Genomic DNA, 24,880 nt, shown 5'->3' with positions numbered 1-24,880 from the left:
CGAGACAAGCTTCAGTTTTGCCGTGCCTCTGTAAAGTTCCTTGGTCATGTCATTTCTAAGGGCAGTGTTTCCCTAGATCCCTCCCGAATTCGGGCTATCCGTGATTTTCCTCTCCCAACATCCAAGAGGCAGCTTCGGGCCTTTTTGGGCCTGGCTGGATACTGCCGCTCTTGGATTCCCGAATTCTCTGTACTCTCCCGCCCTTTGTATGAAGCCCTGCGACACCAAAACCCTGATCCCCTTTGCTTATCCAAAGAACAGCACCTGGCTATTGAATCCATAAAAGCCTCCCTTTCTCAACCCCCAGCCTTGGGTCTTCCTAACTATTCCCTGCCTTTTGTACTTTTTGCTATGGACAAAGGAGGGAATGCAGTAGGAGTTTTAGCACAGAAACATGGGGAACGTTACAGACCAGTAGGATATTATAGCAAGCAACTGGATGCAGTAGCCAGGGCCCTACCACCCTGCCTGAGAAGTGTCATCGCTATAACTGAGATTTTTAAACAAAGTGAGGACATTATACTCGATTCGCGATTGGCCAGTGACGCTTTTTGTACCCCATGCGGTTGAGGCCCTCCTAAACTCACATCACACCCAACATCTATCAAGCAGCCGCCTGGCAAAAATCGAAACCCAGTTGATGACACGACCCCAGGTCACAATCAAAAGACTAAACGTACTAAATCCTCCTGAGTTTCTAGAGACTATTCCCCGTTTTGAGATAGACCAGTTCGAGAATGATCGTGAGCCTGACCCCTCCAATCACGACTGCATCACAATCCTGGATCACCTACTGACTCCAAGAGCCGACCTTCAGGAAACACCCATCCTAGATGCCGACCTCACAGTCTTTACTGACGGCTCCTGTCTGAGGAACTCCGACGGGCAAGCAGTAGCCGGTTACGGTATCACTACTGTAACTGAGGTATTGGAGTTGGGCCCTCTCCCCTGGGCTAACTGCGCAGCAGGCAGAGTTAGAAGCTGTATCAAGGACCTGTGAATTGGGGAGGGGGCTGAAGATTAACATCTATACAGATAGCAGATATGCTTTTGGGGTGGCTCATGATTTTGGAATGTTGTGGAAACAAAGGGGATTTTTAACCTCCCCAGGACAGCCCATAAAGAACAGTAAGCAAGTCTCTAGGTTATTAGAATGCTTCCTACTCCCCAGGAAGGTGGCTGTTATCAAAACTACAGGCCATTCTCGTGAATCCACCCCTGAGGCTGAAGGGAATCAACTAGCTGATCAAGCAGCCAGGGAAGCAGCCCTCTTACCTCCGGTTCCTGTGATGATTTCCTGCACCCCCTTGCTTGCTCCCCCGCCTATTGATCTGGTAGCTTTAACTGAAGCCCAAGCTCTTATCTCTCCTGAAACAGCGCGTCAGTGGGAACTACAAGGATGCACTCGGGACTCTGAAACTGGACTTTGGAAACATGGACAGCAGGTTGTCCTACCTCCTCAACTGCATCGACCATTACTAAGTCACTTGCACCATCTGAGTCACTGGGGACCAGATAAACTTTATGAACTCACCTCTCAGCACTGGTGGGGAATATCAACGAAGGTGGTTGAAGAGGTGGTATCCGGATGCCAGTCTTGCCCTTTATATAATCCCTCCAAGTCCCTTAGACCTCCCCGGGGTTGCTTTCCTCTCCCCCTCTCACCCTTTGAGATCTGGCAAATTGACTTTATCCAGCTGCCTCCCTGCCGAGGATATAAGTTTGCCCTTGTTATGGTCTGTATGTTTTCCAGATGGGTAGAGGTTTTCCCATGTCAAGCAGCCACTTCAGGGATGGTAGGAAAAATCCTATGTGAACACATCATCCCTTATTGGGGAGTCCCCCGTGAAGTTCATAGTGATCGAGGAACTCATTTTACTGGCAAGGGACTCAGAACCATTCTGGAAGCTTGGGGAATTCATCAGCACTTGCATTGTGCTTATCACCCACAGTCTTCAGGGATAGTAGAAAGAACCAATGGAGTATTGAAAGGGCTACTAGAAAAATTAACTTCAGATTTCCAGGCACCATGGATTAAGGTGCTACCTATTGCCCTCCTTGCCCTCCGGTCTCGACCTGTGGGCAAGACTAAACTCTCCCCCTATGAGATTGTCACTGGGAGACCAATGCCTCTCACCCCGGCAGACCTCTCCCCACTCGCTTCGCATTGTCTTCAGGAATATTGTGTCAAACTTGGTCAGCAGATTCATCAAGTTCAGGACCTTGTTTCTCAGTCTTATTCTTTAGGTCCACCGCCGGAAACCAGCTCCCTCATCTCCCCTGGAGACTGGGTATACTGGAAGCGCCATTACGGAAACACTCTCTGGAACCACGGTGGAAGGGACCCTTTCAGGTGCTGCTCACAACCTCCACCGCTGCCAAGCTCCAAGGAATAGACTCCTGGATCCATTTGTCACATCTGAAATTAGCTCCTGCTCCTGCGTGGACATCTGAACCGATAGGAGACCTTGCCCTCCGACTTCGAAAGGGCCAGAAAAAGACGACATCTGGTGTAGACAGCTCTCCCAAGAGTCCAGACCAGGCCTGTGCGAAAAGCAACAGCTCCCTCCCCACTCTTGCTTAATCGCTTTGTGTCCCACTATGTACCTCCCACTATCCACTTTGATTTCCTTTACAACTTACTCCTTCTGCTTAATTGTCATTGTCTTGCAATGGCTGCCTATCTCTGGGGATGATCAAGAATGGGGAGGAGGTGATTCCTTCTTCCCAATTTACCCCATGCGGAAGCTGAGCCAGGGGGCGGCCAGACTATTTAATCTGTCCAACTGTTGCTTGTGTCTTGACCCTCTAACACGCATTTCAGCACACCCTATATCAGCCTCTGATTGGGGGTCTGTCGAAGTGGAGTCCCAGGCTCACCCCATGGAGGGCATTAGGTTCTCGGAAGATGGGCATCCTGGAATGCCGATCTTGGTTCAAAAGGCAAATCAGGCACAGTCTACTGAGGAATATGACCTTCTCCTTAGTGCCCCCTATTTCCGAAAGCGTTTTAAGAAAACCAAAGTCCATTTAGCCTTAACTAGCCCTAAGGGTCCTGTCTTTTCAAAGGTAGCCTGGGCTTCCACGGCAGCCCCTGCTATTTTTTGCTACTTATCCAACCACACTTCTGGAACCCCTGTAGGGAACCTCGACCCTGCCCGGTGCAATCACATAATCTGGCTGCGCCCTGGTAGAATGCTCTCAACTACGGGAGAGAAATCAAGTGTTATCTTTGTAACCTTGCCCTCTGCCTGGATTCTAGGCACCAACACAACTCAAAAAGACTCTACTTCCACCTACTGTGCAGGGCGACCCAATGGTTATGTCTGTGGCAGTGACTGGTTTCTCCTCAATGCCACTTTCACCCCTGGATCCTGCCTAAAGCTGTGGCCTGATAAAACAGGAAATGAAACAGTTTACTGGGACCACTATCGGGGTTACTTGTGGGCAGAAAAAGGGTATGGCCCTGTTTCCAACGGAATGACCAACAACCCCTGCCTAAACCCTTCTATGGGCCTCATTCTTTCTCAGTCACGCTTTTTGTACAACGAGACTACAACTTACTTTTACCGAGGATCTAGAAATAGTATTAGACCGTTCCCGGGTTCCCTTACTTTTTCCCTTACACTACCATCTTCCTTAGGAATGTTCTTCCTGTGTGGTACATCCCTTTATCAGACCCTTCCTCCTCAGTGGACAGGACTCTGTACCATTGTTCGAGTAGTGCCAGACCTCCGATATATCCCAGGCTCAACTCCGATACCCATGCCACTTCAAGACCTAATTATTGCTGACCCCAACTCCCCTGCCAAGCCTCTCTGCTTCAGGCGTGCCATCCCATTCCTGCCCCTCATCATAGGAGGTAGTATCCTGGCAACCACAGGAGTAGGAATAGTAGGGCTAGCCGCTACAAATGAAGTTTATAAGGATCTATCTCACGAAATTGCAGACCTGATTGACAATTTGACCCAGGTGGTGGGAGACTTGCAGACTGAACTTGGCTCTTTGGCCGGAGTGGTCTTACAAAATCGAAGAGCACTTAATGCCCTCCTTGCGGCTCAGGGGGGTGTCTGTGTCTTTCTCCGAGAAGAATGTTGCTTTTATGTTAACAAATCCCAACAGATACAGGATAGCATAGATGTGTTTCGTTCTCATGCCACTCAGCTACGGAAAAGGGCTGAAGCACCCCAGTGGTATGATATGTTTAGTTCCCTTTCCCCAAGAGTGGGTGGCTTACTCAGATCCATCCTCCTTTCTGCTGCGGGAGTACTTGCTATTCTGGTCCTTATTTTCCCAGGTATCCGAATAGGATTAGCCTTGGTCCACAAATGTTCCACCACTTTGGTGAACAAAATAATGCTGACCAAGATCATTTTCCCCCAACCTACTCCAGATGCACAGAATAGTGCATCTCCCTGTTCCATTAAGGAAGAATTTCTAGAACTCCCATTCCCATTTCCTGAAGAAATGTGAAGCTTTCCTTGGTCTACAGGCGAAGCCTTCGGCTGGCCTTTGACCAAAAGGAGGGAATGATAATGTTTAATATAAAATTTTGAAATAATCTCTTTGTTCTCTCTGAAGCAAACTCAGAGAATGCCTCCTCCTATGTCAGCAAAAGCCAACCAAAGCTGACTCTGCATTCCTTGGAGACCTTTAACCTATGACATATCTTGAATAATGGGTCTTTCCTGTGTATCTTATTATCTATAGACACATACTATGTTATGGCATATTAATGGTAAAAAAATATAGACGTCTTAGGTCATAATTTCTATTGAACATTGTTTGCCCCTTCCTGTGTCAATTACCTGTGGTGGGATTTCCTTCCTTGTCACCAAGACATATGTTTACCCAGCTTGGAATCTCAACATTTGATTGACATTGCTTTGTTAATTGTCTTGTCTTACTGAATTTACGATTTGCGTACTTAAGAGAGTTTCCTCCTCATGGCAAAATGTATTTAAGACAGATGATTTCTGTACTAGGTAGTCAGAGTCACCTCTGACTCCATAGCTATGATTGTTATCTTTAAGAGGGAATCAATTAATTAATAAATAACGCATGCCTTTAGTCTAATGTCTTTTCTTTAACCAAGTTTTCAGGTTAACACTATATACATACATAGTTCCCTGAGAGAGAAGCATCAACTTCTCGGTTTTAAAAGTGTGCATATGCATGGGGCTCCTTAGCAGCTACCCAGAGTCTTGTCTGGCCAAACACTTCCAGTGAGTAAGCCCCAAAACAAAGCCTCACCTCAGAGTATATATACATTTTTCAAAGCCAGAGGGCACAACCCTTGAGAACCAGTGCCTCATTAGAAATTAACAAAAGGTGTGGGCCTTCCGATGAATTTCTCCTAATCAAGCTTCTCTTAACGTGTAGGGAAGATCTTTAACTCTCATTGACATAATTAACATGACAAGAGCTTATCATCAGTATAAATATTTTGGACGGACTTTGCAAAGGAATCATGAGATCGACCCTAAGGTGAACTGGAGGAGGACGGCAGAAGGGATTGCCTTCATGGTTCTCTTAATGACTTCAAATTTCTTGAAAGAAAGGCTTATCTTTTTAGCACCAATATTCTTCCAGTGATTCTACATAGCTGCAAGTCATGGAATGCCACTTTCTAAGAAGCTGAAGGTGGCAGATAGTGGGTGTGAGTTAGCAACATTATACATTACACATGAGGAACTTATAGGATAAAGGATGTAAAGGATTACATCAGAAAATTGTATGACCCCACAAAAAGTCTTGGATGAGAGTTAGAGATGTCTAATGGAAAGTCCATATACTCAACTGGCATTCCTGCAATATCTAGAAATCTAAAGGAAAAGCTTAATGGACAAAAGTTGCAGAGTATGAAAGGACATGGATGGGTTGAGACCTGCACCATTGCAGGGAATACCCACATGTGACAAATGAAAATATTCTTCAAAAAGTTTAAAAATTTCTGGTCAAACTAAAAAGGCTATAGAATTTAGGTGATCCATGTTGTTTGTGTACTATGATCTTAGTTCTTTCAACTGAAGCACTCTTACAAAATATCTTGATTATAATAGAGCTCTCACCAAATAAAAAGTGTGAAGACTATACAAATTTACTCTAATTCCATAACTGCTGGGATTTTTCTTTTAAAACTATTCATATCTGGTTATTTCAAAGGTTATAATGAAATTTGGGTTATCTTTGGAATTTTTATCTTTGATGACTATTGGAAAATGTATTGCAAAACATCTTGTCTCCCCCTCCCTCATTAACTTTGTTTCCTACCATTCTGTAAAGATTAGTCCAGTTATCACAAATTAAGCCAGATGGAAAGATGTCCTTGGACTGTGAGCAGCGTCCATTCGATGCGTTTGAGGAGCTGAGTTAATGAGTATTGTAAGAAAAAGTGAAGTTTGCTTTGCAGCAAAAGAATGTTTCTAGAGATTGTGCAATAAATGAGAGAAGCTCATCTCAGAACAGTACTAATATTTTAAAGTGTGATAATGTTTAATATAAAATTTTGGAATAATCTCTTTGTTCTCTCTGAAGTAAACTCAGAGAGTGCCGCTTCCCATGTCAGCAAAAGCCAGCCAAGGCCGACTCCACACTCCTTAAGGAGACCTTTAACCTAAGACACTATATCTTGAATAATAAGACTTTCCTTTGATGAATAATGAGACTTTCCTTTGATGAATCTTATTATCTATAGACACATACTATGTTATGAATAATGGGACTTTCCTTTGATCTATAGACACATACTATGTTATGGCGTATTAGTGATAAAGAAAATATAGACATCTTAGATCATAATTTCTATTGAACATTGTTTACCCTTTCCTATGTCAATTATCTGTTTAAGGGAGGAAGCCTGCCACTTAGTAGTGGTGGGGTTTCTTTCCTTATCACCAAGACATATGCTTACCCAGCTTGGAATCTCAAGGCCTGACTAACATTGCTTTGTTAATTGTCCTGTCTTACTGAATTTATGATTTGCTTAATTAGGAGAGTTTCTTTCTCATGGCAAAATGTACTTAAGACAGATGATTTCTGTACTAGATAGTCAGAGTCACCTCTGACTCCATAGCGCTATGTAACTGTTTTCTTTATAGGGAATTGATCAATTAATTAATTAAATCATAAAATGTATGCATTCAGCCATGTTGCCTTTTCTCTAACCAAGTTTTCAGGTCAACAAGTGCAACTTTTGAGCACTGTTGCCTAATATACATAGCACAGCTGTGGAATGCTGGGGAACAACAGGAGTTGATAGATCAGCTAGAAATGTGACTGTCTTTTTTAGCAAGAAGAAAATTGATAGAGTTCTAATACCCAAACTGGCAGTAAACTGCAAAAATAAATTGTATCTTTCTCTCAGACAAACAGGATTATAGTTAATGAGACTGTCATTACAGATCAGGATTGGACGATACAAATGGATGAAATAACTCTGCTGGACAGTGACCAAAGCCCAGATAAGCAGACGGTGCTCTTGCTGCAGCTGGCTGTACCCTTCTTTCCAAATCACCCATACTGAACCGCTTTCTATTTCTTTGAACGTATTCGCTTCTGATTATTCTGTATATGCTTATATATGTACTTGCTGCCTTCTCCATTAAAATGGAAGCTCTTTTTGAATAGAGATGGTTTTTTTTACTTGGTACTTGTATCCCCAAAGCCTCGCAAGGGTGCCTGGAACACAGGTACTTGACAAATGTCTGTCCATGAACTGTAATTGACTGAAAGAACTGTATGGGAAAGTTACTGTTGCAACTCCCTGACCAATGAAGGGTCAGGGTGGGAGAGATAATGGATGCTGTTGACCTGAAAACTTGGTTAGAGAAAAGGCAACAGGCTAAATGCACACATTTTAGGATTTAATTAATTCATCGATCAATTCCCCATAAAGAAAACGGTTACATAGCGCTATGGAGCCAGGATCAGAAATGGCTGACTTAGTACAGAAATCGACTGTCTTAAGTACATTTTGCCATGAGAAAGGAATTCTCTTAGATGGACACATTGTAAACAAAAGTGGCGTCAGTTGGGTTTTATGATCCCAAGCTATGGGCATCTTCATTCTCTAGCATATCTCTGTGATTTAAGATAAGGAAAAGGTCCCATCACCCAGATAACAGGTATCCTGTCCTAAACAGGCCTTAACAGAGTTTGACAAAAGCTGAAGTTACAAGCCCAGGTATCTGTGTTTTCCTCTAAACAAAGGAGACTATTAGGTCCAGACTCTTCTTAATTCCAACTTTGGCCCTTATTAAAGTCTACAATTTATACTGAATATTCACAATGCCAATAGAAGGGACTCCTCCCTAACTCCCTAGTGGATTTTGGAGGGCATTCTTCCAGAAGAAAAGAGAATATTATTCCTTTCTTCCCCTATGGCTACGGTGCTAAAATGTCTGACCAAAGTCTATTCAATCAGCATTTCTGGAGTGCCTGTTTTGTACCAACTTCTGAGGACACACAAAAAGAAGTAAGACACGAACCTTGCCTCACGGAGTGTGCATGTTCAGAATTATGCCATAACGCAGAATACGCCCTAACAGAAGGACAAAGTCTTCCCTACGGTAGCTTAGAGAAGGGAGGGATTACTTCGGGCTCAGGGAATTCGGGAAGGTGTCTCACCCAGCCTTTTCCCTTGGTGCTGTTTTGTTAAGGGTTGGTTTTTTCCATGTTCACTCCACCAGGCTCTTGTTGGGGAGGGCAGGGAGAAGTCTCTCTCAGTGAGAGTGGCTGTTTGGTCGGGTCAGCCATCACACATTTATTAAGCACCTCTTGTATACCGGCGTCTAGGCTAAGCACCGCAGATACAAAGAAAGGAAAATAAAAGCTCCTGTCCTCAAGAAGCTCACCCTCCCATGGGGGAACAACTACGCTCCAAGAGCTAGGTACAAGCACGATGGAGACGGGATCAATTGGGGATCCCAGGGGCGCAGGGGGCCCCCCAAGTCCTCCACCACAGTCTCTGGGACCGAGCTCACACAGGTCTGAGAACCACGCCAGTAAATGCGGACGGACGCTGAGGCGGAAGGGTTACGCCTAGGTGTTGAGTCGCGACAGGCATCGTGAGAGGCGCCCCAGGTATCGTGACAGTCGCGATAGGAGGCCCGGCCAACCTTAATTTTGCCATCTCCAGGAGCTCGTTAAACTGTAGAAGCCCGAAAAGGTTTTGATTTCTGTACCTTTTAAAATAGCGTGCTAGTATTTTTTTTTGGTAAAAAGCTGACTGAAGAAGCCCATTTTGAGGGCCGCTCCTCACTTTATGACTAAATAAAGCTTCGGTCAGGAAACTGGGAACACTTTGGGGAACTCTGGAGTTTGCTCTCCGCTGTTTAAAAAATCGTTCTTACTGAGGGTCATGTTGTTTTTAATTCTTCACAAGCCGGAGCTGTTCGTTGCCCTGGCGCCCTACTGACGAGGTGAAGCAGCGTCAATAAAAACACGTGAAGGGCGAAAAGAAAGCTCGAGTGAGATTGGATCGGCTTCGAACGGCAGCCGCTGCGCAGGCGCGTAGAACGCTCGGCGGCGCGCGCAGAGGCCCGGATGGACCGCCGCGCTCGAGAAGGTAGCTTCGGGTTGAGGGAGGTGTGCGCACGCGCAGATATCCCTGCGGCTTCCGGCGCGGGCCCTTGGAGGGGGAGGGGTGCGTGCTCGCTCCCGAGGCCCGGCTGCGCACCCGAAGACCCCATGCGGTTTTCGGCGCGGGCCCGCTCTGGGCTTCCCTCGGGGGCCTTAGCGCGCCGAGGGCCTTCTCCCCTCCCCCCAGAGCCCGGCCAGGGTCCGCGAAGCGGGGTCTGGAGTCCGAAACCGCCCTTCCAGGGCGGTAGGGCCCCGTTCCGCCGGGGGCGCGGGCCGTGGCCAGCACGGCCAGAAGCGCCCCTCAGCTCTGGAGCCGGAGGTGAGGCCGGAGCCGCGGGGGGCCTCGCCTGGCCTGGGGGTCGAGGGGCGCCCTCCCGGCGGACCCTCTTTTCTGGGGCTCCGCCACGTCTCCCTCGGACCAGGAGGGAGGGGGGCGAACGAAGGGGCGGGTCGGCGGCCACCGGCGGGAAAGGGAAAGGAAGAAGCGGACGGTGTTGAGGAGGGGGTCTTCGCATCCGGGGACAAAGGTAGCCGGAAGTCGGGGCCGGCGGGCCCCCGTGGGGGTGGGGGGCAGAGCAGGCGAACCGGGGCCGGTTCTTCGGCAAGTCGTCGGGCGAGGTCGGGGCCAGCCCGCGGCTTGACCGAGCTTTTCCTCTTCGGGGTGGTCATGTTCGGCCCCGTCAGGCGGCGGCCGTGCTGGGGAGCTAAGGCCCGACTTGGCCGCGGGCCGCGGGTATGGAAGCCGCCACCTGCCGGCCTCTGGGTTTCAGGAGCTGTCCTCCGGCGGACCTCGGCGAGCTCTTCCCGTGCTGACCCAGGTGAGGGGCGCGGGCTTCTCTGATCGGGTCTCTCGCTTCTTCTCACGCCTCGTCCACTTTGGGGCCTCGGGTGCCATGGCGTCGGTTTTCTCACGCTTGTGTCGTCTGTGCTTCTTTTCCCGATTTTAGGCAAGTGTGCAATACCAGAATGTCTTCCGATGCAGACGGTGCCTTAAGCACCTCACACATGCCAGCTTCGGAACAAGAGACCCTGGTTAGTCTGCTTGTCCCCAGCGCTCTGCCTCCCTGCGCCCCGTCATCCGTGGGGGTTTCAGCTACAAGTGACGAAGCCCCGCTTTCCTAGGGTTTTCCTCTTGTAAAGTGGACCCCGATCCGATTGTCCCCCTCAGGCCGAAAAGAGAAGTTCCAATCCGACCGTGTAGGCTTGTTCCTAACGGGAGCATTAGCAGAGTGAGGTTCCCCCCCCCTAAATCTAGCGAAGGCGCTGAAAGTTAGGCTTTAAGTCTTATTCTTTCTCTTTCTGTCCTGTTCTGAGCTGTCCTGAGAAGTCTTGAAGTTTTCAGGTTAGGATGACTGGTCAAGATGTGGTTTATGGAGTCTTTAGAGGGAAATTAAGGACCTTTGGGAGCACTTTTTCTTTCTAAGTTTACATTTTGAATAAGAGAAGTCTTTGTCTCCTCCTTACCTGAGAAGTCGGTCCTTGAACCTAGGGTACAGGGCCTCTTGCACGTAGTAGACACGAGCTAAAATGCTAACTGGCCGCCTGGCATAAAAAGAGTTGATAGGAAATTTCAGAGGTTTATGATTCTATCATTATTATTATGTGCTTTGTTTCTGGTAAAAAAAAAAAAAGGTATTACAGATATCTTTTTACGAAAGTTTGTACTTACTCTGTTTTTATATTTTATTTTAAAGTTGATGTTTTCGGAATGAACATTTGCCTTTTAGTTGACTATGGAATAGATATTTCCATAAGTACAGGTTTTTCGGGTTGGATCTCAAGCTGTTACCTCATCGTAGCTGCATAAATTGAGCAGTGTAATTGTTAGTATTTGAGTGGAAAAACCCCAGAAGCTCTCTGTTTAGAAGAGTGTACCTTTGTTTAATCGTGAACCAAAGGGTTGGTAAGAATTAGAACAACTTTTTTTTTTTTAAATTAGAACTACTTTCTGGTGAAGTATGAAGTATATTTCTTCAACAGACGTGGAGTACGTTCTGTTTGCAAGAGTCTTAGGTGCTGTGGGGGATACAAAATAGAAAAGAGAAGGTCTCAGCCCTCATAATTCACAATCTAGTAGACATTGACATGCTGAATGTTTGAGATAGGGGAGTCCTGAAAAAGTAATTTGAGGCCTTGAAGAACCACGTGAAAGTTATGTTTTGGGGGTTATTACATTAGGTTAAACTAAATCCACAAGGCTGTTTTTTTGGCTAAGTTTTTGACTTGGCAGTGGCAGGAGTTTAAGTCACACCCTTGTGGAATAGTTTACATAGACTGATATCTCTGTAGCTGGAAAGGACCTTATAGGTCATCTAGTCTAACGTTTTCATTTTGCAGAGGAAGAAACTGAGTCACGGAAGTTGTGACATGCCCAAGGTCTAAGCTGATAGCAACTTGTAAAGCAGGGACTTGAGCTTAAGTCCTGTATTTCCCAGGTTTGGTCCTCTATGAAGTCAAGTGCCCAGGCCCTAAGGAAGCATTGTAGGGTAATGGAAAGACCATTGATCTGGAGGAGAAGAGCTAGGTTCTAGCTCCAACTCTTACAGGCTCATAACTATGAGGACTGATTGCTTTACTTCTCTGGACCTCCTTTTCCTCATCTGTAAAACTAAGAGGATTGTTTTGTAAGATCTTAGGATTCTGGATGCTGTGATTCTTTCATTCCTGCCTATTTTAGACTTCCATGACAGTCCATGATGTGGGTTGATCAAACTTAAATGTAGGTAATCTATAGTCTTGGGTAGATAGTAGATTAAGGACTGATAGGGACCTTAGAGGCCATCTAGTCCCTACTCCCTCATTTTACAGATGAAGAAGCTGAGACCCAGAAAGAGGTTTTGAACCTGAGTCCTATGATTCCAAATCTAGCACTGCCACACCACACTTTATGATTTCATGTATTTGATTATTTTAGGTGGTTACATACTAAGAAACGCTTGGTTGTAGAAAGATTTTCTAAGTGTTATAGATGATGTTTGTACTTTATAGGTTAGACCAAAACCATTGCTCTTGAAGTTGTTGAAGTTTGCTGGTGCACAGAAAGAAACATTCACATTGAAGGAGGTAAGGTATATTCGGAAATTATGAAAGAAGTACATTGTATTTTGAGATGAAATACAATTAAATTTTTTTTGTTCAGCATAATATAACTTACAGTCATGGTGAAATAGTTACATTGTGGAGGAATTTGTTCAGCTGCTAGGGAGATGAGGTAGTAGAAGGAATTTGACTCTTTTTGTAGGTGCGTAACACTACTTTAATATACTGATTCTACTGCTCAGTGGAAAATACTAGCATCAGGTTTCAAGTGGAAGAGACAGGGAGGTCACAGAGAAGATAATGTATGTACTTGGAGTACTATTGAGCTAGCTTACCTATAGGCACTTTGTATAATGTGAACTATGTTTTAACTCATGATTTATCCTTTATAAATAAAATAGAAAGCATTATATTGGAAGCATTTCAACTCTGCCTACAGTGGTATTATATGCAAAGTTGTGGCCTTACTTCTTCCCAAATCCTCCTCTGCTCTAGAATTCTTTTCCTTTTCCTAAGTCAGCATTTTTATTCTCATCATGTTATTTAAAGTAATTTGGCACTAATGTGATCATTACACTATTCTCCTTCCCAGAGTAATTTAATTTAAAAAAAAAAGATCTTTTTAGTCCAAAAGGATGTCTTTTGGGATGTTGATGGGTAGAAGAGAGGGAATGAGACTTTTTTGCTGAGGCCTTTCCTTTTGCTCTATGCCTATTATAGGTTTCACTATTCTCTGACAAAGAGAAAGGATGATCATATCAGTTGGTTGAGCGTGGGTTAGGGTGCTTCTTTTCCTTCAAGGCCAGTTTTGAAGTGAAGAGTTGCTTCTTAGCTTTTGTTCTCTAGGAAGAGGAAAGAAGGGGGTAGAAACATAGAATATCTTTACCATTTTTACCTCCCCAACTAGGGGAATCGTTCAGCAGTGTGTACTTCCAGCCTGCATGCTTCTTTTTAAGCTTCAAGTCAAATGGTATTGTTCGGGACCAATAATGTGAGTTTTACTTTTTTTTTCCCATTTCATATTCTGCCTCCAAGGGAATTTTAGTTTTCAGTTCATTGCACATTTCTTAAACATGCAAAGTTTTGAGGTTTCAGAGACAGTGAAAATAATCCTTGATGTTGAAGAAAGTGCTTTCTTTTGAGAGATTGGAAATACCCTATTTAATTAACTAATTGCAAAAGTAATTAGGAAAAGTGGAAAGGCTTTCAGAAAGAGGTGGCACTTAGGATGTACCTGGAAGGAGTCTAAGGCTTCTGGGCTTTAGCTAAGTTTAGAGAACCAGAATTAGACCAGTTTAACTGGAAGAGAGATGGGGAAGTAGGAATTGGAAAGGGTTTTGATTCCCAGGTTTGAGGAGTTCATCTACCTGGAGCATTTAGCACAGGAATGATATGGCTAGACTTTTGCTGGAAGATTATTTTGGTAGTTACCTGGAGGATGGTTTGGAAAGGGGAGAAATTGGAATAAAGGAAACCATTTAGGAAGTTACTGGAATAGTCCAGGTAATAGGTGATAAGGGTCTGAAATAAGGTGCTGGCTATGTGTGTCTGAAAGAAGGGAATGACATAAGAGACTTTATGGAGGTAGAATTGACAAAACTTGACAACTGATTGGATGTGGAATGTGATGAGAATCAAAGATATCTAAGATTGTGAATCTGGCTGACTGTAAGGAGGATGGAGCTCTCAAGGGAAAGAGAAATTTGGATGAAGGACAGATTGGAGAGAAAAGATGAGTTTCTCTTCTGTATGTTTGGACATCATTCAGTTGGAAATGGTGTATGGAATCCAAGAGACTATTTCTGATGATGTTGATTTTGTAGTCATCTGCACAGAGATAACTGAATCCATGGGAGATTATGAGATGACTGAAAGAGGTCAAAGGGAGAAGAGAGGAGCACTCAGGACAGAATTTCGGGGACTTTATCATGTTAGTGGGTGATGATCCTGCAAAGAAAATTGAGGAAGATTATTTAGACTGGCAGGAGAACCGTAAAAGAGCAGGAACAGAAGGACAGAGAGGAGATTACATAAGAGGAGGGGGCATCAGCAGCTGTAAGTAAAAAACATGGAGGGAAGAAATGTAGCTGGGCTAGTGAGACTGTAGATCATAGGGTGTTTATTCACAGCTATAGCCTTGCAGGTGGAGAGGGAGAGCTCATACTTAGGAATTTAAGTAATTGTGGGAATCCAGGAAAGCAGTGAATTCTTTAGACATGTCTGTCCTGTGGTAACTGGAGTGAGAAGATAGGGACGTTAGAAGTCCGTGGTCAAGTTTTTAGTTTAGCCATCTTTGTCAGAACAAAATTCAATTCTCAGAACATGAATGTTTTGATGACTCATGAGAATATCAGTTTTTGTACTCTTAAGGCCCCCTTGGATGTGGGTAGAGTTTAACTTGCCCTCTCTCTGGGATCTCCTGGGGTTGTTCTCTGTTGTTGTTAGTGAGCAGATGATTTGTCTCGTGGTAGTGTGTTCGTAGGCTCTCGAGCTTTGTGATTGCAAAGGAACAGAAACTGACTACCACAGGAGAAAGATGCTAAGTCATCGTAGTTTAGAAAGCTCTTGTAATTTAGTTACTTTTGATGGCGGTATCACAGACATGAATCCAGAAGATCTATCAGCTTTAACTACACATCATTCTGGAACAGTTCTCTGAAAAACACGTTTTTATAGAAAGATTAAAATCTCACCACTCTTAACCTTGTCAGACCTTACTTAGTGAATTGGATTCTTAGTAATTTTTGAAGAAGGATGGTGATAAGCTTGAGAGTATGCAGGAGGAGGGCAGTCAGGAAGAAGAGTTTTGAGTCCATGACTGCTGAGGTTTGGTGGAAAGAACTGGATGTGTTTATCCAGAAGAAGCCACCTGAGGGATGTGACAGTGAAGTTCAAGCACTGTCACGTGGAGGAGGCACAGTCCTTAGTTTCATTGGACCACACAGGGCAGAACCAGGGACCGGGGGGGAAATTGCAAAGAGGCAAACTTAAGCTTTAAGAAAAAGTTTCTAACTGATCTCCCAGGGTGGAATGAGAGGTGGCAGACTCCCACTCCCAGGAGGTCTTCAGGCAGAGACTGCATGAGTGCTTGTTGGGTATGTTACAGTTGGGATTCCTTTTGTCTCTAACTTGGACTAGAGAGCTGCCCTATTGCTCCCACTTCTCAAATTCTGTGTTAGGTGGCATCAAACCTATTCCTGAGAACTTCCTGGTAGATATGGTACAGAGGTTGATACTAATACTATATAGCCTGTTTGCTATATATATATTTCAGATTGTGGCATTGATTTCTCTCTAGTCATAGATTTCATTTCTATTTCAGGTTTTATTCTACCTTGGCCAGTATATTATGTCAAAACAATTATATGATAAAAAGCAACAGCACAGTGTCTATTGTTCAGATGACCTTCTTGGAGATCTGTTTGGGGTACCAAGCTTTTCTGTGAAAGAGCATAGGTAAGCTGTTTCTGTTGACTTCGTTTAGAAACCCCGTTATGACTTCAGGTTTGTTTCTTTTTTTTAACCTTTAGGATCATCTTTGTTTAGTGAAAGATTTTCTATAATTATATGTCATGCTAAACGTCATGAGATAGTCTTAGAAACTTGTATTCTTATGAAAACTCTTGAAATTTAATTCTTCAGCTCTGCATTTTTGTTTTCTCCAAATGCATTATCCCGTCTGTACCATAACAGGTTACTGATCACTAAGCCTGTAAATAGCTTACATCTCAACTACTTTTGAAAATGCCTATTTCCCGTTTTGACATGCTGCTGTGAAACTTTTGTTTTGACATCTAAATGTAACTTAGAGCCAGTGTTTTCTTGTAGAGTTGAAATTCATTACCTTGTTTGTACATGATTTCTGATATGTTCATGTTAGGTAATGTTTGATGCTGTAGCTGCTGTTGTGTACAGTTCAATTTTTAAGTGATTTCTGACCAGAAGTTTCATATATAGAAGGAGATTGAACATTCAAGAAAATTACTGATTAGGAAAATGGAAGTAAATAGAAACATTTTAGCAGGCAACTAGCTGGTAATGCTAATTTTCCTTCTCTTTTGGGAACTAGAAAATATGTAATAATGACATGCATGGTAGTCACCAACTGTTCTTTACATGTGCCTAGTTACTTAAGTGATCCTTGGTTCCTCTGTAGATGTTGAACTAATAAAACAAGAACATCAAGTGATTAGCCTAATGTGAATGATAAAATAGAAATGAATACAATTCCTTTGTAGGTTGGATTCTTCTCTGTGAGAAAGATTATGTTTTTTTCCTTGTTTTGACAAATCGAGAAGAAATAGTACTAAGAAGGATATAGTTCTCTAAATCCTTAGGACTCATAAAATTGTCTTCTTTGTTGGCTTACTTTAGTACTAATTAAGAGAGGTCAGTTCTTTATTAAGAGAGCATTGAACTCTGTCACTTGCGTGCTCTATCGGCCCTAATATGTTGATTCCGTTTGAAACTATTTAAATCTTGGATTATATTAATTTGAATTCAACCACTATGCAGATGTTTCATCACAGACATATTTTTTTATCTCTCTCCCACCCCCACCAGGAGATTGTATGCAATGATTTCTAGAAACTTGATAGTAGTCAATCAACAAGGTAAGTTGATTTTGAAAGAATTCCAAAGTATTTTTTGAATTGTTTACATTCTAGCATTTCATAACTAGTTTTCATTAAATGCAGAATTAATTATGTGGAGTAGTAGTTTTAATAATTTGATGGAATAATTTCATGGAACAGTACAAAGAAACTTTTTTTATGTAGTATTTTACAGCTTCTAAATCAGTTATGTGTAAATTTAAAATTAACCATGACCTTCTTTAAGTTGGAAATTATTGATTTATTTTGAAAGTTGAGTAATTTAGAAGTCCTTGGTTTGTAGAGGTAATCAATATAGCTAGAACTTAGAACACTGAAAAGTGGATTTTATGTCCTGGTTAATAGTATAATAATCAGTGGTCCTGGATGAGACCATTGAATAAGTATGTATCTTTTTGGTATACTAACAGAGTACCACATAGATCATTGTGTCTGAGTAAATGATAACTTGCTTCTCTGTCCCCAGTGTGTGGTTCTATTTCAGCATAGCCTTGTTAATTCAAGATTTTCCCGGGAAATCAGGTTGGTTTTAGCACTGACTAGAAATTCGGAATCACTAAACCTGAATTTCTGCCTTATAGCTGCTCCCCAGCCTCTACCTGAAATTCCTATCTAGAAGAAACCAAAGCTTCTTCCCAGGTCATCCCAAGACACAGCTGCAAGAGAAGACATATTCTATGTTCAATTAAAATGAACAAATATTAAGCACACTGTGTGAAAAGAAAAGGGCATTGGGAGAGGCTCTGAGAATACAAAGATGATCATAATAATTGAGATCTTTATATAATGCTTGAGATTAAAAAGCACTTTAAATATTGTTATCTCATTTAAACCTCACAGTAGCTCTGCATGTGCCTGGGTCTGTCTTTGGACATGAAGTCTGACGGGTTAATGATTGCCCATGACCACATTCTACTTAGTGTCAGAAACAGGATTTAAATTTAGGTCTTCCTGACTCCAGTTTCAGTGTACTTTCTGTTGTGCCATGCTGCCTATGCCTTTGAAACTTATAAGTTGCTCAGGGATTACTTGTGACTGAATCTGCCCACTTCATTAGGGCTGGCCTGGAACTAGAGTTTTCCTGGGTTCGATTTTTGCATACATATTTGCCTGTGTGTTGTCCTTGCTCCCAGATTCTTTGTAGCTATAATATAGAAGCTACAGTGAACTCTCCAAATAGCTATTGGTGGCTTTATAACTATCAATTTCATTTTTCATCTCAGAAGGACATGTAGGTTAGAAGTGCTACCCTCGAGTGCTGTCATATTTGGCAGAAAAAGTTATGGAAGTTAAATAAAACCTTGGGCATATGGCATCTCTAGATGAGGGAATTCCCTGTTCCGTGAAACAAACAGAATTTAGACATAACTCCTTAAGTCTTGTATAAGGAGTGGAAATTACCTTGAAATCAATCTTAATTTGTAGGGCAAGGATGTTTTTTGGCCAGTGAAATTTGTGTGAGTCTCTTGTGTGTAAAATAGGGAGTTCCTAGGTACACAGCCAATCAAAAAACTAGGAGACAGGAATCTCTACATATACTCGAAGATCTCTATGAGGTATTTCCCTGACAAATCATCATGGCTCTCAAGAAGCAGGTTCATCAGCTTTTTCATTTGGAGAAATGCTGTCAGGGTCACTCTGGTTATATGCCAGTCCCAGTTAGAGTGGTAAAGATACCTTTTGTCTAAGAGGATCTTGTGAAAATAGTTATTATGCTGTAAGAGACCACTGAATAGTTTATCTCCAGCCTTCTCAGTGTCTGTCTTTAATCTACAGTGTATCCAACCTCCTTATAGAGTAGAGAGGAGGTAATAGTAACAATTTTACCTGAAGGACAAAATTGTATATTAATGTTTCCATTTAAATGTTCTTTTGACATCTCAAACTCAATATGCTCCAAACTAAACTCATATTCCTTTCTAAGTTCTGACTCCAAATTCTCCTATTTATGTTCAGGGTATGAACACAAGATTAAGAATATGAAATCTGACAGTTGCCTTCAGATTTCTGTACAATATCTTAAATAATTGGGAATGAAATGCTGGCTGAAGATGGGAGTGCAATCTAAAAGGCTAGTCACACTGTATTTGCCTACTTTCATGCAAATCTAATAAAAAAGAATTCAAGTTTAAAAAAAAAAATAGGGAGTTCCTTTCAGTTTCAGATTCTTAAAAGCAGACTAGTTTTTAGGTCTAGACCTAGATTGTTTATGCAGTTCCATAGGGCTTAGAAATAGAGGAAGTAAGAAGACTACTTTCTTCTACTAGGATACAAGCTACCACCAAAAGCTCACTGCAGCTGTGATCATGGGATTGTATGCTTAGAACCAGAAGGGACCACAAAGGCATGGTAGATGCCTTTCATTTTACAGGAAACTCAGGCCCAAGGAAATGCAATAACTTACTTAGGGTCACAATAGCACAATCAGTATTTGTACCAAAGTCCTCTGACTTGAAACCTGGCCCTCTTCTCACTGTACCATACTACTTTATCTGTTAACCTCATTCCTTCCTTATAACACAGTCTTTTTACTTACATAGCTTTGAAAAACTTCAGTAAAATTGTCACTCAAAACAAACTTGATGGTTACATATGCTTGGGCCTAATCTTGTTTCTAAAATATCAGAAAATTTACTTTAAAATTAAAATTTGAGCTACTAAATTCATTTTGAATTTATATGAGTCTTAATCAGTGATTTCCTAAATGTTTACAGTTATATCTTCTCTTTGGTTTATTGTAAGTCAGAACCTGACTGTTACCTCCAAGTTCTTTCTGTGAAGCAACCTGGATCTCCAGCAGCCCCTATCTCCTTTTCCCAGAGCTTCTACTGCTTTCCATCTTCCCAAACTTTTCTTCTTTGCAGCCTGAGCTTTCTCCCCATATCCTCTGATTACTGTCATGGCTGAGAGGTCCAGTATTGCCTGTATGTAGATAAAGTAGCCATCCATCTGTCCTCACGTTTCAATTATCTGAAAGAAAGTTACTCAGAATAGAGATTTGTGGTACTGTCTCCTAATACAGGAATTCAAAAATAATTATTACACTGTGTAATATAAATTTTAGAACTTTTCATCTGTCAAACCAAAATACATTTAATATGTTAATGCATTAAAAAACTTAGTATTTGGAATGATTTTTCTCTTGTTTTTATTTCTCTAATAATTTTTAAAGCCTTTGTAGGGAGCTATAGAGATTGTTGTCTTCAGATATTATTTTCTGAGTTCTTAAATATTCTTGTTTTCTCAAAGAAAAACATGTAAATTTATGCGAACATAGTGGGCTGTTTCACTTCATGTTTGTGTTAATAATAATAATGACTGACCCTTAAAATGTGTCTCATATTATCTCATTTAATCTTTCAACATTGTGAGGTAGGTACTTTACATACTATTATCCCCATTTAGTAGAAGAAACAAGTTTAGAGAGGTTAAATAACTTTTCCATGGTCATACAACCTCTGAAATTTAACTCAAAATCTTAATCGAATTTTTAATTTCTCAATTTTTCGGGGGGAAAATGCTATTTTAAGGAAATATATTTGTGCCAGCTCTTAGGAGCATATTTGACAAGAATTTCAACTTTGTAAGAGGTTCATGTTTTGCATTTCCCAATTCAATGTCTTTTCTAAACACCTAATTTATATATTTTTTCCTAAGAATTTGCTAGTCCAGATACATCAACAAATGAAGCCAGCTGTCAGCTTGAAATCGGAAGTGATCAAAAGGTGAGCTTTAACCTTTCATTTTCTACTACAGTAATTCATTTGCCCCGGAAATTGTTTGCCTTCTAGCTGACTGGTATTCTTAAGCTTAGTATTTATTTTGCATCTGTGTTGAATACTTAGGAGTCTATTCAGGAATGGCAGGAAGAGAAACCATCACCAAATCTGAATACTAGACCAACTACCTCATCCAGAAGGAGAACACATAGTGAAGCAGGTACATGGTGATATTTAACTTAGTTTCAAAATTTTGTTTCATTTCTCCCTTGAAATTAACTTTTGTATTGATGGTGGTTGCTTGAAGGATTTTTTTTCCTTTGTTAAGTGGATGGATCTCTGTTCTTTCTTTTCATTCTCTGTTGATATATGATATGGGCTCATGTATTTAAGGCTGGCTAATTATTTTCTTTAAATTCTTTCTCATTTTTTTCTCATTAAAATGTTTTATTTTTACTGCAGTACATCTTAAGTATAGTTTTTCCTAGTGGCAGGTAACTTTTCATTTGAGAAAATGAAAAATGAAGATATCTTTGAGTAGAAAATGTAAAAGGAGAAAATTAGAAATGTGTTGAATCACAAATATGCTTATACAACACTTATGCTTTATTGATTTTGTACTTCTGTTATTGTACTTCTGTAAAAACATTTGAGTATATACCCTCAGCGTAGTACACTGTCATATAAATTGCTTACATGAAACTATTGCACTGATATGTTCCATACGTTATAAAAACACAAAAATAGAAGTTAAAGTGTGACAGGTAAAGGACAGTAGTTAAACTTTTTTTATTAATGGTACATAAAATTGCAATACTTAGAGTGAGAGCAGTTGAATATGTGCTTTATTATCTTTGAAAATCTTGATAATTCAAGGTAAAACATGAATGATAATGGATTGAGATCCATCTTTCAAAGATTACGAATAATTTCAAAGGATTTTGATTGATTTTCTGTCTTATTTAATTACAGTTCATTGTACTGTCATTTTCATTTTGTAATTTGGCTGATGAAGGAGTAAGAGAAATGACATCCCTGCCATATTCATGTTCATTTGTGCTCCCGCATTATTAATGTTATCCTCAATCCATAGTTTCTTTGCAGAAATCTTTTTAAATCACTTGTCTGTTTTGCAAAGGTTAGTGTAGATAAACCTAGATAATACTGTAAATCCACTCAGCCAGGAAAACAAACTGCAATTTGTTGTAATAATGGGGAAAGCAAATCAGTGAATGAGGGCACTAATCCCAACCCTTCTGTGTGGTATATCTCTCACTGTTCCCTTAGAACACCTCACATATCATGATATGTGACCCATCTGAGTGAGGATATTGGTACTAAGTTGTTTATTAAATGTTAATAAAGCTTAATTTTGCTTTTTTAAGGTATAAATAAATGTTAGTAACTTTAACATTTTTACATCTCAATGGTTTGTCTTGTGCACACAAGTCATTGCAGTCATTGGCAACTATATTGGCCTGTTTTAAATCATGGAGGTAATCTTTTGTTTAAAAGTAGCTCTCACTTATATTGATATATCCTGCTGAAGAAATAGGATTCTGAAGAAGTTGAAATGATTAAAGCCACCTTAGCGATAATTTTTTTTTAATTTTTGAGATGCCAGTGATAAAAGTTCATATTCTAGAATACAATATTTATCAACATACAGAGGAGTTGAAAGAAGAAAATCTCTTTAGTGAATTTTATAAATCATTACTTGTGGAGATACAAGTCTGCAAAAATGATATGTTTGATGACCTTTTATAAGACTCATTTGCAGGTGTTTTGGTAGATGTTTCTTTTCAGACGTGTTTGTATGTTACTGTTACCTTTTAGTCCTTATGCCTATAATTTTAACTTTTTGGTGAAAAAATTGTCAATGTAAAGGTACACAGAACACTTTCTAGAATTATTATAATTGTATAAATTAACAGTTTTTTCTTTTTTTCACCAAAAGAAGAAAATTCGGAAGAGTTGCCTGGTGAAAGACACAGAAAACGACATAAGTCAGATAGTATTTCCCTTACATTTGATGAAAGCTGTGCCCTGTGTGTCATAAGTGAGATATGCTGTGAACGAAGCGGTAGCAGTGACTCAACAGAAATCCCTTCAAGTCCGGTAATCATTACTTGTTAAAATAGATTAGCTATCTTGTCAGCAGAAATGTAGGTAAAGGGGGTTTGAAAGAAACTCTTTTTCAAAGGACAGGAGTATGGGCTTCTGAATTTGTGATAAGATTTTCCCTTTAAGGGGAGCGACTGTGTAATAACATCCACTTAGATGTAGTCTTGGGGATGGAGAATTAGAGATTTGATGATAAAATTAATATTAAATGTGATGAAAGATACTTAAGAGAATCAAGCTTATATGGTTTTAGAAACTTGTAGCAATTCTGCTTTAGTGATTGTAAAAGTTAAAAAAGCCAGGGCAGAACCCCCCAAATTTCATTAACCTTGATATTTGTAGCTCTTCATATGAGTCTGAGCACCATAACTGGTATATTTCCTTGTTTTTTCAGTTACTAGAATTTGCGTATTTTCTTGGAAAGCTTTATCATAATTTAAGGCAATGCCTATACGTTTCAGCCACCAGCAAGTATGTCATTGTCCATTATTTTCAACACCTACCACATAGGTGACGTGGTAGGTTTGGAAGTAAAAAAGGGCAGATTTAACTGGAAGGAAGGAAATACGGATGTGACATTATGTATGGTAGGACAGTATCAGTCTTGGTTTTTATTGAAATCTATCACATTTCATTAAGTACCTACTGTGTGTTGAGCATGGTGGGAGATATAAATCATGGCTTTGGTTTCCACTTTATCCAATTTATCCATCTAGCTGAAGGCCAGTGTCTTTTATCTTTGAAATTAGCTGTATTATTTTAACTGTTTTCCTGGCTATCTCACTACGTAACTATAATAAATATCCTTGACCCAGTCTTTTATACTATTTATCAGAGGACCATAGGCTGAGAGTTAAAAAATAATTTAGAGATCCTCTAATCTAACTCCTTTCCAAATCATGAATCCTGTTTCCAGTATGCCTAATCATTGATCATTCAGCCTAAGTGAAGATTTCCTCTGATAGAAAATCCATTAGTTTTTACGTTGGCCCATTTCACTTTTAAATATTCTCATTTTTAGGAGATTTTTTTTCCCTTAGTTTGTACTGAAATGACCTCTCTGTAATTTTTTATCAATTTGTCTTAGGGGGTCAAGCAAAACAATTATGATCTTGCATTCACATAACAATGCTTCATGTGTTTGAAGATTATCATATCCTCTATAAAATGTTATCTTTTCTAGGCTAAACATTCCTATTTCCTTTAATGAAAAATACAATGATTTAGAGTACTCCTCCTGTTACAGTTCTACTCCTGGTTGAATATTAACTTTTCACCATTTCTCCAAAAAATGTCATACCCAGGGCTAGATATAGTAGTTCCAATATAGTCTGACATGTCTGTCATAGTATAGTGTAATTATCATCTCCTTGTGCCAGGACACTTGGGTCTTTTTTTTCTTTTTTGTAGTCTTACCCTGTGATCTTATTGATGTAAAGTCCCAGGTGAGGAGGCTTCCTCTATTAATACAGATTAGCAACTGTTCTATAACTTAAAATCATATGGAATTGCTTGGGACACTGAGTTCTGAGACCAACTCTGTCTACTACTGATTCTTAAGCTGGTATTCATGGATAAATTTCAGGTTGTCCATGAGCTTAGATGGGGGAAGAATTACATATTTATTTTCACTAATTTCCAAATGAAATTTAGCATTTTCCTTAATTACTTAAAAACATTCTTTTGAGAAGGGGTCCATGGGTTTCAGTAGACTGCCAGGGTTTGGAGGGCATGATACAAAAAGGTTAAGAAGTTCCATGCTACCTCTCCTTGGATACTTTTCCTTTCACTGATAGTAGGAAG

The 24,880-nt window shown here is 40.9% G+C and overlaps 2 protein-coding genes across 6 annotated transcripts in view; both read left to right on the top strand.

Moving 5' to 3' along the window:
- The first annotated feature begins 2,739 nt into the window (after positions 1 to 2,739).
- On the top strand, positions 2,740 to 4,473 carry LOC140516687 (syncytin-2-like). Its single transcript, XM_072627674.1, has one exon. It carries the CDS (start codon positions 2,740 to 2,742, stop codon positions 4,471 to 4,473), a length of 1,734 nt encoding a protein of 577 aa, XP_072483775.1.
- Positions 4,474 to 9,669: 5,196 nt separating this feature from the next.
- LOC140516596 (E3 ubiquitin-protein ligase Mdm2-like) overlaps positions 9,670 to 24,880 on the top strand; it is a 29,955-nt gene continuing 14,744 nt past the window's right edge. Inside the window, exons 1-8 of one of the 5 annotated variants that reach the window (XM_072627564.1) lie at positions 10,268 to 10,400; positions 10,530 to 10,614; positions 12,571 to 12,645; positions 15,944 to 16,077; positions 17,185 to 17,234; positions 20,892 to 20,959; positions 21,080 to 21,173; positions 22,911 to 23,071. In XM_072627564.1, coding sequence (XP_072483665.1) covers positions 10,549 to 10,614; positions 12,571 to 12,645; positions 15,944 to 16,077; positions 17,185 to 17,234; positions 20,892 to 20,959; positions 21,080 to 21,173; positions 22,911 to 23,071 — 648 coding nt within the window. In that variant the 5' untranslated portion in view covers positions 10,268 to 10,400; positions 10,530 to 10,548. Of the gene's footprint in view, positions 9,902 to 10,267; positions 10,401 to 10,522; positions 10,615 to 12,570; positions 12,646 to 15,943; positions 16,078 to 17,184; positions 17,235 to 20,891; positions 20,960 to 21,079; positions 21,174 to 22,910; positions 23,072 to 24,880 lie in introns of those variants that run through there. The other 4 variants (XM_072627565.1, XM_072627566.1, XM_072627568.1 and 1 more) reach the window with 4 other exon arrangements.

The sequence above is a fragment of the Notamacropus eugenii genome, chromosome Y, assembly GCF_028372415.1.
Source record: "Notamacropus eugenii isolate mMacEug1 chromosome Y, mMacEug1.pri_v2, whole genome shotgun sequence".
Lineage (NCBI taxonomy): Eukaryota > Metazoa > Chordata > Mammalia > Diprotodontia > Macropodidae > Notamacropus > Notamacropus eugenii.
Note: the sequence above shows the minus strand (reverse complement) of the source record. Positions and strands in the feature narration are given on the sequence as shown.